General features: G+C 46.8%; 1 protein-coding gene across 1 annotated transcript in view; it reads right to left on the bottom strand.

The window, feature by feature from the left end:
- The window catches only part of LOC102386112 (myomegalin-like), a 113,256-nt gene that overhangs the window by 57,425 nt on the left and 39,570 nt on the right, over positions 1 to 16,261 (bottom strand). Inside the window, 13 exon segments of the mRNA XM_025213595.1 lie at positions 5,898 to 6,025; positions 7,018 to 7,130; positions 7,558 to 7,695; positions 8,584 to 8,700; positions 9,543 to 9,634; positions 10,315 to 10,396; positions 11,043 to 11,189; positions 12,338 to 12,532; positions 13,204 to 13,383; positions 13,787 to 13,924; positions 14,206 to 14,319; positions 14,759 to 14,917; positions 16,173 to 16,261. The exon segment at positions 16,173 to 16,261 is cut by the window's right edge and continues 12 nt beyond it. Coding sequence (XP_025069380.1) covers positions 5,898 to 6,025; positions 7,018 to 7,130; positions 7,558 to 7,695; positions 8,584 to 8,700; positions 9,543 to 9,634; positions 10,315 to 10,396; positions 11,043 to 11,189; positions 12,338 to 12,532; positions 13,204 to 13,383; positions 13,787 to 13,924; positions 14,206 to 14,319; positions 14,759 to 14,917; positions 16,173 to 16,261 — 1,692 coding nt within the window.

Below are 16,261 nucleotides of genomic sequence, written 5' to 3'. Positions count from 1 at the left end.
CCCTAAGAATAACAGGCAGAGTAGGGGCCAGACTTGACTGGAGACTGAAGACTACAATGAATGCAGTTGGTATGTTCATACTTCATTCTGTTCTGCTCCACCTCCCCCACCCCAGCTGATATCAGCCAGTCTGGATTTGCTGAGCTCAGGTACCCTACAGTTGCTCTATAAAGAGGCATTAGCCTCTTGCACAGCCAAAACAAGACAAGGAATTTCACCATCATTTTCAACAGGAAAGACTTGCGTAGAAAATTCATGTCACTGTTCTGCATCCCCAGCTTCCACAGATTTTGGGCTTGCAGTGATTCATACCCAAGCAGCTGTCTGGCTTCTAGCTGCTAGAAGGGTTAGTTTGGAAAAGGGCCAAGGCAGCTTTCCCAATACCAGGGTTAGCCAAGTACTAGTCTGGCCCCATCACTTAGAATGGCCTTGAGGCTGCTCCCAGCTATCCAGAGCCCTGAGCTGCTAGGGACAGTGGGAGGACAACAATGCTTTTGCCTATTGTAAGAGGAAGGGCTGTAGGACGATGCCTGACTGAGTCATAATACTGACTCTATGGCATTTTAAGGTTTCCCCATACAGCGAGGGAAGCTCCAGCTGGTTGGGAAAATAGCTTTTGGGTCCTTTTCAACCTCCACAACTGGGAGCAACAGACCTACAGGCTTTACTCTTTTCCTGTATGTTGCTTGACTCAGATACACAAAGCAGGATGCTATCTTAAACAAACTCCCAGTATGACTCACTGTTTACCTTTGTAAGCACCCAAGCAAACTGCTCACAACCAGAAGGCATGAGTGGCATTGAACTGGTCTGCAAAACTTTAACCAGATGAGATCACACTCAAGCAGGGAACTTTGAACCGGAGCAGCAAAGGTCTGGTTGAATGCCCACAGAGGCAGAGGTAGACCCATACTAGCCTCCTCTGCCAGCCTCAGCTGGCAGACATCAGTGAAATTATACTGAAGTCAGTAGCATTCCAGAGTCTCACTAGCCAAGGACATAGCCTGTTACAGCATTCAGGAGGCTGCAGCATACTTTTGTGATCTGGACTTGCTACCCCAATGGCCTCCCCCCTCCACCTCACATACAGAATGATCCTTCCATATTTTCTAAACTCTCTCCATCCAGCATTGTTCCTCCCACTCCATCTGCCTCCCCACTCTTCCTGTATGGATGGGAGTCAGGGGGTCACACAATCACATTCACTTGTATCGGCCCATCCCATCTTTGAGATGCCAACTTCGTCGCCACCCCCTGTCGAACAGTTCAGCTCACTCAGTTCAGAGGCTCAAGCTTCTAACATAAGGGCAGAGTAATTTCACAGTTCATAATATAGCACTGGGATCAGAACCATTCTGTTGTGACCCCACATCTCTTTGATGGGGGAATGGATGGAGATGGATGGATACTGACTCCTACTCCTTAATACGCCCAACAAATTGACCATATCCGGTGCTTATGGATACCATGACCTCAACTCTTAAACAGAGCACTGCAGTGTTGGAACTAGCTCTGCTCTTCTTTAAATTCATCCATGAATGATCTGGAAGGAGCTAATAGCTCTGCTAAAATTTGCAGATCACAGTGACCTGGAAGATGCAATTTATGTTACTGAGGAAATAGAATATGTAATTGGAGAGGTTAGAAACAGAGTCAGGAGACAAAAAACTGAGTTTTGGCTATAAAAATGCAAAACAAATATAGCTGAGGGAAGACAGAGATGTGTTCAATGGACAATAATAAGTATGCTAAAGGGAACACAGAAATGACAGGGATAACAAGGTAGGCATGAGTTTCCAATGGGACATGCCTGCAGCAGAAAGGCTGATGTGATTAGAGCTGAATGTGCACAGCAAAAAGATATGTAGAACCAGACTGTGGCATTTTAAGGGATGTGCTACTGAGCACACCTGGAGTACGGTAGCCAATGCTGGATGCTACCCTTCAAGGAAGACATGGTATGGGTATGCAGAGAAGAGCGTTTGGAGGGTATGCAGAGAAGAGCAAAAATGATCTAAAGCCTAAAACATATGACTTATGAAAACTGAAAACATTGGATTTGTTTAGTCAAAAGGAGAGAAGACTGAAGGGGTACATGATGGCAATCCTCATATATGTACAAGGTTGCAGCAAGGAGAAAGGTATTATAGAGATGATGTGCCATCTCCATCAGGGGTACAGTAAGAATATCAGAAGCAAGGGAGATTTAGGTAGCTTTGAAGGAAAAAAACTTCCTAACTGAAAGAATAGTAAAGCATGGGAAGTGGTTGCCTGGATAGCAGTGGGATCTCTATCACTCAAAGTTTTAAGAATGAAGTTAGACCAACATCTCTCAGGAATGGCTGAGTCAGAGCTGATCCTGCCTTGGAGCAGATGACTGGACTAGAGGGCCTCTTGAGCTCCCTTCCAGCCTTGTTTTCTGTGATTCCACGACAACAGGCCAAGACGGCACTGAAAACAGGAGCAAGTTCAGAGACAAACACAGAAGGGCTTCTCTTCATCTGCCCTGATCCTGAGGAGATAGAATCAGCCTGACAGAAAGAACTAAATATGCAGAGTACAACTAAGCACCAGAGAGCAAACTGGGCAAGTTTACTAAAAATTTAAACAGTCACGAAACTATCCCTACTAGAGAGATCTATCTAAGGATCATGGACCAGCTTGCCAGGAAGTGCAATGGAAGTCTATCCCTGCTGGGATTTAGATTGGCAAAGCACTGCTTTTCCCCTGCATGGAAGAAGCCTGTAAGAGTTTCCCTGAGGTAATCTGTTGGGTCCCGTCTACCCATGTTTGTCAACCCTAGGCATGCTCTCCCCCTGCCTAGCCTCATGCACAATGCTAGTGGACATGTCACCATGCTGATTGATTAGGTAGGAACATACTCCTGCTGTGCATGGAGAAAGATGATAAAGCACAGGGAGGGAAAATGTGGACCCTTTGTATTTCAGTAGGTGGCTGAACAGAATGAATGAATGGACACAAAACAAGCAGCTCTCAAGAGCAGATGCTTTGCTAAAAGGCCTAGGCTAGTTCAGGTTGTGGGTCAGCTGGCCTGCATGGTCAGCTCGCCACTGCTTTCGCTCAGTGCCGCTAGGCTGCCAAGAGACCAATTATTGACAAATCATAAAAAAAATGGGAAGGTGGGAAGGCAGCAGAAACTTGGGAAAGAAGCAAATACGTGACCAACCTGGCAAAAGAAGGAAATAGGATCATAGCTCCTCTTCTCTTGTTACTAACAGTAGTTATAGAACTTGAAGGAGGCAGCAGGGATACAACACATCTAAAAGCAGATTTGTAAAGGAACAGTCAAGAAGCTGTTGTCTTTCTCCCCCTCTAGAATTTGCAGATCAAGAGGAAATAAGAAATGCAATAAATATGACTTTCAGAAAGCATTTGGTAGCATGGATTGGTCATAGTTCTGGCTGTATTAAGTATCTTCATTGAAGCTTGGGGTGCAAACTGCATAGGAATGAAATTCAGAGGTGGAACTGAAACAGAAGACAGGCCAAAGATAGCATAGCACAAAGGAACCGAGACAGATAAAAAATGCTACAAGATTCAGGACAGCTTAGTGGTCAGACAGGAAGACTTAAGAAACCAGACTCCAATATCCTAATCATTCCCAGATTTTCTGCATGGCTGTCTTCTAGTCTCCAAAACAGGGATAGCACCATTTTCTCCACCCTGCAGCAGGGGCTGTATACTTTAGAATAAGAGCTATGGGATACTATGCTAATCGAGGCCATAAAAGTATCTTCCAAGAGCTCAGAAAAAATTGACCTATAATGTCTGAGGGAAACAGTTCAAAGCTCTACTATGGAAGATGCTGGGAAGCAACAGTGGTGGGAGAGGCAGGCTAGACACAGGAAGTCTGTAGTGTGATAAACTGCAAAGAAAACAATGCAGTGGTCATGTAGGGCTGTGTATCCTATGGCAGTGCCACCAATCCTTCACAGCACATTGACATCACTGCATTCTGGGCTGGCTTCCATTTCAAGGATGCAGACAAATTCAGAGCCACTTCAAAGAACAGCATAACACAGTTACACGGGACTGATGTAGGAGGAAAGATTAAGAGAGCCAAGTCCACCAAGGATGATTTTGGGGAACATAATAATCTACTGCAATGCGAAGGATACAAAGGCCAAAGGGAAAGGAGTCAGCATGGCATAACAGAGACATAAACAAGAGCAATGAAAGGAAGAGAAAGGAAGAGACTATTGAGATTCACCACCAGGATAAACTTTCTAGCAGGAACACATTAGTGCATCCCCAGAGTAGGGATAAGTCAATTTAAATGCTAGCTGACACATTAAGAAACAATCCTGAACTGACCTTGGGAAGGTGGACTGGATGTTCCTAACTAGGTTTTATCTATCTCTCTCTATAGTCTGGAAGAAGGATCAGCTCTAACTTCAGTGCAAAGTATGAAACACACACTGGTGAACACGAGTTAGACACGTGCAATGATTTAATCGCCTGGTAAGTGCACAAGGGCTGCATTGTAAGGCATGACCCAGTCAGCCTCAGAAACTAAGGAGAACCAAGGCTCTTCTCTCCTGCCTGAGACCTATCGCATTGCTTGCTGTTAAGATGATACAGATAAGTGTGTGTAACAGAGTATGGTTGACTAAGTGAAACACTAAACCCAGCCTCACAATTACACTGAGAATTTAAGTGATATAATGAGAAAGCTAATATTTTCCTTGTGCAAGCATATACTGTCATTGAAGAGCTACTAATAGGGGAAATCCCACTACTTTTGGTCTCCTAGCACTTTATTAGAAATACCTTTTAGAAAGAGAAACCAATGCACTACAGTAGACATACTGTACTCCTGAATGGGACCTACGTACCCTACAAACCAGAGCATGGCTCTCCATATGCCTCACTGAGTCTTTCAGATTTGCCGCTAGCATAGCTTAAGGTGGGGGAGTCTAATTTTCTCACTGATATTAAAAACATGCAGGTACTGAACAAAGAGCAGTGGCATGTGCATCTCCTGGCCCTAGTCTGACACAGGGATGTGTGCACAACTCTGTCACCCAAACTTGGCTTTCTAGCAACTAATCTTCTACAGCTGGCAGTTTTTTCCTCTTGCTGAAGGAAGGGGCTGGCCTAATATCACAAGCTATTGACAAAGTCTAATACAGGAAGAGCCAAGGTCTCCTTGGATGAGCTTCCATGTTTGGGAGGGAGAGACTGTTCTCAGCCCCAAGGATGGAAAAGAATCCAAACCCAGAGCTGGATGGGATTAGGGCCTAAAAATGGACAATTTCTTTGCTGAGTCTCTAGCATCAACATCAGCTTGCCAAAGCGCACAAGCTCTGGCTACCAGGAAGAACTTGTTTTTCCCCAGACACTTTGCTCCTTTCCCCTGACACTGTAGCTTGGTTTCAGAGGCAGCCACTGTCCCAGGAGCAGGACTCCACTGGATGGAAAAGATTTAGTGGGGGGGGGAGAAAGAAAACAAATCCACACTCATGCAATTGTGAGATGATACAGAACATTTAAAATCACTTCTGGAGGAAGGGAATCTTTATTTGGCCCAATGGTAGAGGGAAGGGAAGGGAAGGGAAGGGAGGGGAAGGAAGATGGATGGAGATCAACTAAAATGGAATGGCTTGAATGTGCAAATACATTTTGTCACCTCCACTGCAGGGATAGAGACAGGCAGGTACACGAGACACAAGTGGATTGCACCGAGTGCCGTTTCCACGGCAGTCCTAAATGTACCGGTTCTATCGTTATCATTAGTAACAAATCTGCCCTCCCAAAGTCAGTCAAAGCCAGGCTTGCTGTTAGTGAGCAGTTTCCATCTTGGGTGCGTGGCAGTGTGAACGCCAGAGCTCAGAAGGCATGCTGGGATAGGACTCTCACACTCTCCTGATCCCCACCTCCAATGGTGCCCTGGGTCTCCAGCCTGCTCAAACGTTCCAAACTTCTTCTAAGAGCATCTTCCAGTCGGTCCCGGAGTGCTTGGACCCCCTCCAGCTCCACTTGCAGAGTGTGGTTTCTCTCAGAGCTATTCAGACACGCCACACAGAAAGGAAAGAGGGTTAGACAGGCTGTAAGTCAATGCCCTGACCAGTAAGCCCACACAAAGAACTGGCACCTCCATTGTTAGGTACCACTTACTCCAGGCACTGGTCCTCAGTGCTCTAATCGCAGATTCAGCCCCTGTGCAGGTACCTCAGTTCCTTCCATTTCTCTTCTAAACCTCACCAGAACCAGCATCATGTGATGGGCTCCTCAGCACACCAACATTGGGCCCTGGCACATGCCAACTCAGACCCTTACAAGGAGCAGATTGCTCAAGCAACACTGTGGGTAGGAATGATGGTTTCCTGACGATTACTATTAGTACTAACCAGAACGCCAAGAGAAACTCCATGTGTAAACTGCTGTCACTGAGAAGAGAGCTCAGCTGTCTAAGGGGCTGCATCCCCTTAGAGGGCACAGGGGTAGCACGGAGGGTAGGTAACATCCGTTGTGCCTTGATGCAGGCATATGGCCCAGACAATCCACTAGCAGCCCCCTCCCAGCCAAACAATTGGATAACAATGACAAAGCAAGGTGCACCCTTTAAGACTTGGCAAGCGGGAAGCAAACCAATGGGCACAGGGATGGGGGAAGCCAAGGGACAAAAAGAAAACACAAGAGGCATGAGCATGGGGGAATCTGAAGGGAGTGTGAGATCTCTGTGGGGCTATTAAACCTGACCTTTTTCAAACGCTTGCTGTGGGAGTGCCTCACCTGGCTGGTGTGATCTCTTCAGCAGGGTAAAGCTGACAGCAATTCAGTCTTTCCTGAGCAACAGTGCACTGGGCCCCTCCTTGATTATTCACCCAGGCACCTCTTACTGCAGCACAGGCTTCCTTCTGGCTGATGCTAATGTTAAGTGCTACTGCTAAGGTCTTTCCAAGTCCTCTAGGAAATCCCTACTCCTTCATCTAGCAGGATGACATAGCAATGAAGGCAAAGAATGGTGCAAAGTGGGGGGCAGAGATCACTTACCTGTCTGGGTGTGTGTGGAACTTCACCAGACTGCTGTAGAGCTGCCTTTCTGCTTGTAGAGCTTCATTCAATCGATTCCTCTCAGCCACCAGCCCTTCCAGCATCAGTAGGAGCTGTGGAGGAAGAAAACAAACAAGAAGCAAGAAGGAGAAAAGGAGCAAAGCAAGGCCTTTGCAATCCCAATGGTATGAGTTGTGCTTTCCACAGGGACAGACCAGGCCTTTCTGTCTAAAAGAATCCAAGTGGGAAAGAATGGGTCAGACTCTTGACTCCAGACCCCAGCCAAAGCTTCTTTGCTTAAGACCAGAATGGGGTGTAGGCCTGTCTCTGCCTTTCTATGGACCATACAGAGAGCCTAATTCTCTGGTTTACACCACATCCTGCCCACACAGTCTACAAGGACAACAGTATTACAGTGCTATTCAAGGCTGAAAATAGTCTTTATGGTAATCCCAACTATGACCAAAAAAAGCAACAAGTCTGAGTCTGAATCACAGGATAGACTCTGTCTGAGGGGGATACCACTACAGAGTATGTTACCTGTTGCCTCCTGTTCCCTGCAGCTTCCTGTCCTCGTGACTCTGTGATAGACACTTTCTCTCGAAGCATCAGAACTTCTTGGGTCAGTCGGTCCATGGCTGGAATTTCCTCTGGGTCAACCAGCTGCATCTGCAGGTCCTGAAAGCCAAGAAAAAAAAACGGTTGACTGGAGAATGGATCAACTACAGGAAAGACCCTTGAAATTTTTTTACAAATTATGGGACCTAAAATTAAAAACAAGGTTCCTAGAGATGCTACAGGATTAGCATTTTCAACAAAAGGAACTCCAGGAACTCCTGTGGACTGTGAAGTGCATTGCACACAACATCCTGAAGTGAGACTTTGCATAGGACGCAGAGCACGCTGTTCTACAGAACACCTTAGCAAGAGCATTTTGCAAGTGAATACAGGCAACCCCCACTTAACGCTGTTTCACTTAGCACTATTTCACTATAACGCTCATTTAAAATTGATACCCGATTCCACTTAGTGCTCGAATTTAGTTATAATGCTCGTGGTCGCCAGCGTGGGTCATTAAAAACACTTGCAGTTGCCACCTTGGGTCGTCAAATACTTTCAGTTTTACTTAATGTTTATTTCACTTAATGCTCGTTTTTTCAGGAACCAATTAAGAACACTAAGCGGGGGTTGCCTGTATTCCTAAATAATCCTTTGAGCAGAACATTAAGAGACTCCAGAAAAGCATCTCCAATGGTATCACGGGTTTATGGTTCCTCCTGTACAAGATCCATCGAACAAGAACCAGGACAGAGGATGCTGACTCCATTAGCTGCTACACACTTCATAAGTGAGGCCTAGATTACAAGTGAAGAGACCTGTTATTCATTATTAGATGCCTCAGTTTCATGGCTTATCTCCATGGAAACGCCAATTCCTGGTTTCAGGTATCTACTGTAGTTAACTAGAAGTCAGCAGGGGCAAAGTAGTGAATTAGATGCTCCTCATAATCATATCTGCCTGGGGGAGCTAAAGCACAGCAAATCAGGACAATTCTCAATACCCCACCTTTATAAGGTCCTCTTTGATCTGGATTTTCCTAGTCAGGGACTCCACATCCGAGGCCTGCACCTGCAGCTCTTCCTCCTGTGTGGCCACCACAGACTGAAGAGCTGAGAGCTCCAACTGTAGAGAAGAAACCGTGGAGTCAGCAGTAGGCCTGAGAAAGCTGACACCCTTCACACAAACTTGACGTCCTGTTCTGGGCCACTCCACATCCCATGCTTCTACACTATAGTGCAGACTAAAGTCTCAGGAGGCTTCCTCCATCCAATGGGGCACTAGTATAACTGCTGCCTCTGAGGCCAAGAGACAATTTTTCCAAGGAAGGCAGAAGGCTTAAGACAGAAGCTTCCTTTCAGTCTTAACTCTAATCAGACCCTTTCTTCAATCTCTCTATTGAGATCAGCAACTATGGAGTTGATGCAGTGAGATGAAGGGATTAGCATCAATCTGTTTACTCCATGAATGACACTATGTGAGGAAAATCCTACAAAAGAATGGAAAGAGTCATGACACTGGAAACTGGAGCATCCCTTGGAAAGTGTAAAGCTAAGCTAGTAAAGCTAATGCAAGTCCCGAAAAATAAAAATGAAGTGATTTGCTACACTGAGACCTAGCTACTTTGGGGGAGGTTGTAAGGGGCAGCATATTTTTTAGAACCAGATGCAAAGAAGAAAGTTATATCCATTAGGGAATCTAGATGTGATTACCCAAATTGGAAAGTGACCAAGACACCAGGGTTAACACCTGTAGTAAAGTACCACTAGGCTTTTACTATGGGCAATTCTTATTATTGCAGAGCTCAGGAAACCCCTAAAAAGAAGGGTCCCCACATGTTAGTATTAGAAACCCCTGCATCCTCTCAAAGGGGAAACGTCTGAGCACTGCACTAGAGTTTGAAGGCTGTCCAGTCTGGAACTGGTCTCAAGTGAAACAAGACACATGAGGTCTCTATACAAACTCACCCTGCTTTCCCTTTCCTTTCTTGCCATCAGCTCAAGTTCCTCTTTGGCATTAACAAGCTCCTTCTCCAGTTCTGCAGCTGACTCCATAATACCTGTAAAGAAGAATTACACTAATGCAGGGCTTGACGTGCAACTACTGCTTCCTTTCAAATGGAAAGGCTAGGGACAGAATCTCTTTGTAAAAATGAAATTTTAAATCCTGCACCAATTGACAGCACCTGAGCCCTCACCAGGAACAAATAAATAGCTGTTCCATGTCCTTTTTTGATGACCCTTCATGCTCAGTGATCCTTAAACACCTACCCTCTGCTACAGTCCAGTCTGACACACTCAATCTGGCTGCTTTCCCCTTCAGAATCAAAATGGTCCTAGCCCTATAGAGTGTCCCAATATCATCTCCTGTCTTATATTAACTCTGCTTCTCCCAGTCAAGAATCTGGCATCCTGGTTACGCCAGTGATCAGCAAACATCAGTTCCCATTCCCACACCAACTCCTGCCACTCAGTGAGTCAAGAATCCTGAATGCCAGTCTCCATCCCCATATCCAGTACCCAACATCTTCAACTCCTTGCTAAACTCCCACCCAGTTTTTTTTAATCCCACCCTTCCTCAGGGAGCCAGGGCTCTGGGTTTGATCTCTCAACACTCCTGCTTTGAGGTTTCTGTTGGTTGCTGTATGAAACCAGTAGAAAGAGCAGCAAAGTTCTACCCAGTGGCAAAAGCTCCATCTTGTCACCTTGTGAATTGCAGAAAAGCTGCCATCGCACTGACCTCTTCCTGGCTGGTATTTGCTGTCCTGTTCCTTGGAGACTGTGCTGATGGTGGTGTCACCACAACTTCCTTGCAGTAAATCCTGAAAACACAAAGAACTCTCTCAGCATTTTACTGCTTGAGCTTCCTCTGTGCACCCTGCATGGACCAGGTCTCCCAGTCCATCTCCAGGTGCTGCACTCCAGCACCTTGATCAAACAGGGTCTCAGGGAAGGGGCTGGCCAGAGGCCAGCAAGTCCTGGAGAATCCAGAGCAGAGCAATGGAGGGAGGCAAACAGATCAGATGTGGACAAGGCTAAGAAAGGACCCACAGGAAAGGTCTGAGGGACTCTGAAGCTAGGGGCATCAGAGGAGGTTGCAGCCACAAAAGCAAGAGTTGACTGAGGCCTACTTAAGGGCACTTAAACAACCAAACGATGGGAAGAAAGAAGTGGCAGGATTCAGTACAGGTCAGACTGCAGATGTAGGGAAGTAGGTGAAGTCGTACACAGCCTGAAGCCTGCACCATGCCTACCAATGGAATATTTCATATTGGGAAGGGGTCTTGCACAACAGGCCTGCCCAATTGTATCTATTTTTTGAGCTTTGGGCTTGCTCTCTTCCCTGTTCTATTTCTATTTCTTTCCACCCCACTTCTGACACATCCCTCTTCTGACACATCCCTCCGCTCTTTCTGGAGCCATGAGACAGCATGCAGAGGACACAGAAATCCAGGATACAACTCCTACTTGAACGGGCTGCTCTCCATCTTCCTGGAACAGCTTGGCATTGGCTCTCTGGTTCTTCCCAAGCTGCTTCCCCATCATTTGCTGGCGCAGGATTTGTAATTCGCAGCTTCTTTCTGCCAGAGCCTGCACCATCTTCTCTGCAGCAATCTGACGTGGCACGAAAACAAAGGGAGAGGACAGAAGGCAAAGGGGATGAATTGATTTCTTCATTATTTGCAAGATATTTGGCCCCTCACCACACAGACTGCTTGTCCACGATGGATCAGGAAAGGCTTTTTATCTACCTGCTAAGGTTAGGAGACAATCTCATTTCCAAGTTCAGTAGAAAGTCTGCACACAGTCAGAGCTACACAGTTTCTATTACAGCTCCCTGCTTTCACTAGCAAAATACTTGCTAAACACTTTGCTGATGCTATCAGATCTTTGACTAGGCTGGTAACAGTTCCCCTGATAGGAAGCTGTAGATTTTATCATCCCCTCCTTGCTGAATGGGAGCCCTGTGGGGATTCTAAGGAGGGGATAAAGACAGATGAAGAGTGAGAAGGAGCTAATATGGAAGGAAATGCTGAGAGGGGAGAAATAGATTCAACTTTTTAATCTAGTTCCCATGAAAGGTAATGCAATGCAAAAACACCCAGGTAATACTTAAATTAATGGAACTAAATATATAATAAAGCAACATTGAAGACTCATTGAACTCTCATAGCAACAACTCATATGTATTGCCAACAAAAAACATCCTGAACACTAGCACAACAGTTAAATCTAACCATAATGGCCACGCCATGTCTACAAAACACCACATGCCTCCATCTTCTGGATCTATGCAGGGCAGATGGCTCAAGGGCTTCTTTCTGGTGGCTTGGGATTACCCATGTGGATGAGGGGCTCTGAGGCTCACCCTTCCATTGGTTCCTTTTGGTGTTCCTGGCCCAGCTGTGGTGGAATGCCTATTCAAACTGGAATCTGTATATGCTCCCTCTGCTACATACAGCTCTGGGTCCTAGTACAGAACTTCCTACAGGCAACACAGGGCTATTTGGCCTGGGGACACCTGGACAGTGCCAGGAGAACTTCCAGTGGTTCTCCAGAAAATGAGGTAGTATTTGTAACCTTAACTACGCACTAACATGGGAGACCTCACATTCAATTTGACAGCAATCTGAAACTCAAGACATTCCCAGCAGCCTCCTGTCATGACACTGACAGAGGCTGGGGATGAGTCTCCAGTCTCTCTAATACAGTGAAGGTCTATCACATTTGCACTGGGTCACTCTACTCCAAGCATAACTTACTCGGCTGCGCTCCTCCTTGGTGCTAATGACCTGAAGCAGTCCCCGAATTTCAGACTCATGCTCCACCACCTGCCTGCTCCGGTCATTCAGGAGATCCTGCAACATCCTCTCCTTGCGCTGGAGGCGTACACACAGCTCTTCTGTGATCTCGCTCTGCCCAGGGCCTAGCTTGCAAAGCAAGGTGGCTGTGAGTTCCTAAGAAAGAAAAAGGAGAGGGATCAGATTTTCCACCTCCATATTCAGAGGCACTGAGTGCTGTGCCCCACATCTAGCTCTAACCCACTTAGCGATGACTGCCTGTTGAGATGGTGAATATGCCCTTCAACCTTATGGAAAGGCTGTCTGAGACTCAATGCCCGCTAGCATTTCTGCCAATGCATCACTGCCAGAGCCTGCCAAGACTCCAGGAAGTTCTCTAGGCTCTCTCCCCCTTGCCTGGCAGCATGTGGCAGCATCAGAAGCTAGGCCAATCAGTCAGAAGCTGACCCTCTTTTGTGCTTTGGTCTTTGCCTTCAGGTCTGCAGTTATGCAGACTTTGTGCTCTTGTTCATATTAGTGCATTGGCCTCTTGCACACTGTGTCTGAAGAAAGGTACTTGGTACCTGAAAGCTTGCCTGTATCCCTCCCAACTCTTCTGTTGGTTCAATTACAGAGATCACTCACAAAAATCGTTTCCTTTGAGCAACATATTTACATAGTGACACACTGGGTCCCAAAAACCACTTCAGGCCAGGAAGTCTTGGCTGGGCACAGGGGCAATACATACAGCCCTGTCTTCCCCAGGGGTGAGTAGATTGTGGAGGCCCAGCAGCAACCCTCAGGGACGACTAGTCAAGTGGTGCAGCAGCAGCAGACAGGGCTCTTACTTCCACTTCCTTGTTCCTGTCATGCAGAGAGGTCTGCAGCTGCTGAATGATCCCTTCTTGCTCCTTCTGCCTGCTGCTGGATTTGGCTTCCACTTCCTTTTTCAGCCATTGGAGGTTCTGGCAGGTTGCTGATGCCTGCTCTAGTTCCAGGGTTTTGGCTTTCAGCAGGCTTTCTAGGCTCTGAAGACCATAAAGGAAACGGAACAATTCAACATGGGACAAAGCCCAGTTAAAGTTTCTTGGGCACTGAAATGAACTGGATTAAGTCTGGTTGGGTTTCACCCTTCCACACAACCTGTAGTTTCAGTCTCCCTGGGGAAAACTTTCAGCATCCAGCTAAGTAATGCCCCACAGAACCAAGCTATCCAGGAGCTGACAGCCTGGTTCCTTCTGCAGTGGATCCCAGGACAAACAGAGGAGAGATGAGGGGCAGGACCATGGCAGGGACTTGCTAAGACTGCTAACGGATAGGCTGGGCCCAGTCATGGGCAGAAGGGTGCATCAACCAGGAGTGAACATAGCAACTGTCTATACCACAATTGCCAGATGGGACTGTGCTCTGCAGGGAGATGTGAGCACTTACATGAATGGTGGCCTCATTGCTGGACAGGATGCTTCGCAATCTCTCCAGGTCACGGTCCCGCTCCCTTATTGAGAGGTGGAGCTGTTGCAGCTCTTGCTCCTTCTCTTCCAGGGCACAGAACTTATCATCTACTGCTTGCTATAAAATGAAAGGGAGGGGGGCACTTAAGGGTTATGGTAAGATGCCATCCCACAGAGAAGACACCCTGAACTTCCTACCCACTAAGGGAAGCCCTCTGCTCTCCCACTGGTGAGCTAGGGGACAGTACAGCTCAGTCTCCCGGACGCAGAGGAAAGGAGTGCAGGGCATGTGATGGGGGGAAGAGCAAGAGGGATATGGTGCCACCCATCCCCACTAGAGTCCCGGAATTAAACCTAAGGAAAGACTGGGAAGGACACACTGGAGCATCCTGCTCTTACCTCCAATGCAGCATCTCTGTCCTTGACTCGCTGCTGCAGCTTTTCCAGCATGGCATTTGCCGCTGAAGGGCTCTTGTTCAAGCTTTGCTGATGATGTCGCAGTTCCATGGATTCCTGAGAGAAGTCCCAGAGAGGACACATGAGACCCACCACTGAACACCAGAAAGATGTTACTGAGCCCAGTCCAGAAAATCAAAGTGAGAGCAAGGCCAAGGCTAAGGCTGAGTGACCTCCTCTCTCCCTAAACACTTCAAGGAAGGGCAAATCCACTCACCATATTTATTTTCTCTTCTGTTTATTCCCCTCCCCTCCCACTCTGGCCTCAGCAGAAGCTTTCTTGGACCAAGTTAGCCTGGCATCTAGTTCAGCTGTTGCTGCTCCATACCCATGGCTGTGGCCCAAGACTTGCTTGCTTTCATACTCCAACCTACCCCCTTGGGTAACAGGTCCTAGTAAGATCTAGGCCCCCAGGGGGTAGCTGGCAGCCAAGTAACAAGAAGAGATTTGAGATCCTTGAAGGATCATTCCCAGTTTGAATGAGTCTTCATCTCACCTGCAGAAGCTGCTCTTTGTGAGCCAGACTCTGGCTCAGACGCTGAAGTCTCTGTTCATGGGCCTGGGTCTCACGGCATTTCTCCCACTCTAAGTTCTGGAGCTGCTGACCCTTATCCTTCAGCTCTGCTTGGAGCTTCTGCACAAAACTGCGCAGCTCCTGGAAGGAAACATACACTTCACTACTTTGTCCTTCCCTACAAACAGTCAGAGGACTAAGTGCACAGCAACAAAGACAGACACGTGCAGCTCATTCAGAACTCCTATTACCCAGTGGAATCTCACCAAACAATAAAGGCAAGCTGGGCTGCAGGGGAGGGCACTGGGGATTCTGAGACAGGCGCTCCGAGTTGCTAGAGTTGCTTTCCTTCAGCTAAGAGAACTGAAGGTTTAATCTCTCAGAGGAGCAGTATTAAACCCTTAGGACCATGCTGGTGAAGAGAGAGAGGAGAGAGTGAGTGTGTGAGCATGCGTGTGTGCATGCGCATGTGTGCACTTACAAAAGCTATGCTGGATACCTGGGCTGTACACCTGTGGATGCAATTAGCATTTCAGCAGCCATGCACAGAAGGTCTCTGAAGTGCCTCCATCACTATGAAGGTTAACACTTTCCCACATAACCACACACAACTCCTTACTTACATTCCTGATGGGAGCAAACTGTCAAACATGTATAATTTCAAAGGAACAGCAGCAAAATATTTAGCAATTTTAAACTCTAAAATTCCTCCCCTGCTCCAAGTGACTGCTTGTCACAGAGTACTAAGCACCAGCCTAATTTTGAGGATGCAATTTCAACTCATTTTCAATGGTGCATTTTGTTTCCTAGCCAAATAACTCAAAACATACAGCAGCCCAGTCTTCAGTCTCAGAGACGGTCCTTATTAGCTCAGGTCCAATTGAGTGAAGTTTGAATTGGGAAAGTGGCAAGCAGCACATGACACACATTTGCACTTTCTCCCCTAAATGCACAACTGCTCAATGAAATGTTTTAATCAGCACATCACAAGTGACTATGCGACTTTAAACCTGATGCAATATCTCCTGTGTTTAGGTACATCTGTTTTTAAACTCCTTGTTCTGGTCACAGGTGCATGTTTTCAGGTCCGTGGCTGCTAATCAGTTGAGCCACAGCTCACACTACAAACAGGCACAGCGGTCTCTGCACCAGCCAAAACTTTGCCAGTAAGTGACACAACTCATCCACACTACTAAGCATCTTCCCTGACTGTGTGCATTTATCTTCAACTGTAAGCTGTTTGGACTAATTTGAGGTAGAATAAAGAGCATGTGTAAGGCATTTAGCTTCTCAAAGCTTTAAGATCACCTGTTTGCTTCCCCCATGCATCAAAAACACAGTATCACATTCATGTGAGGGGCATCAGCGCAAATACAACAGTTGCCACAGGGCCAACCTGATTGTGTTTCCATGCTGCCTCCTGCTGCTGCTGCTCCTCCTGCAGGGCAGTCTCTAAGAGCTGAAGAGCCCTCCTGGCTTCAGCCA

Source organism: Alligator sinensis, unplaced genomic scaffold, assembly GCF_000455745.1.
Source record: "Alligator sinensis unplaced genomic scaffold, ASM45574v1 scaffold48_1, whole genome shotgun sequence".
NCBI lineage: Eukaryota > Metazoa > Chordata > Crocodylia > Alligatoridae > Alligator > Alligator sinensis.
The sequence above is the reverse complement of the archived record's forward strand: the minus strand, read 5'-3'. Positions and strand labels throughout refer to the sequence as shown.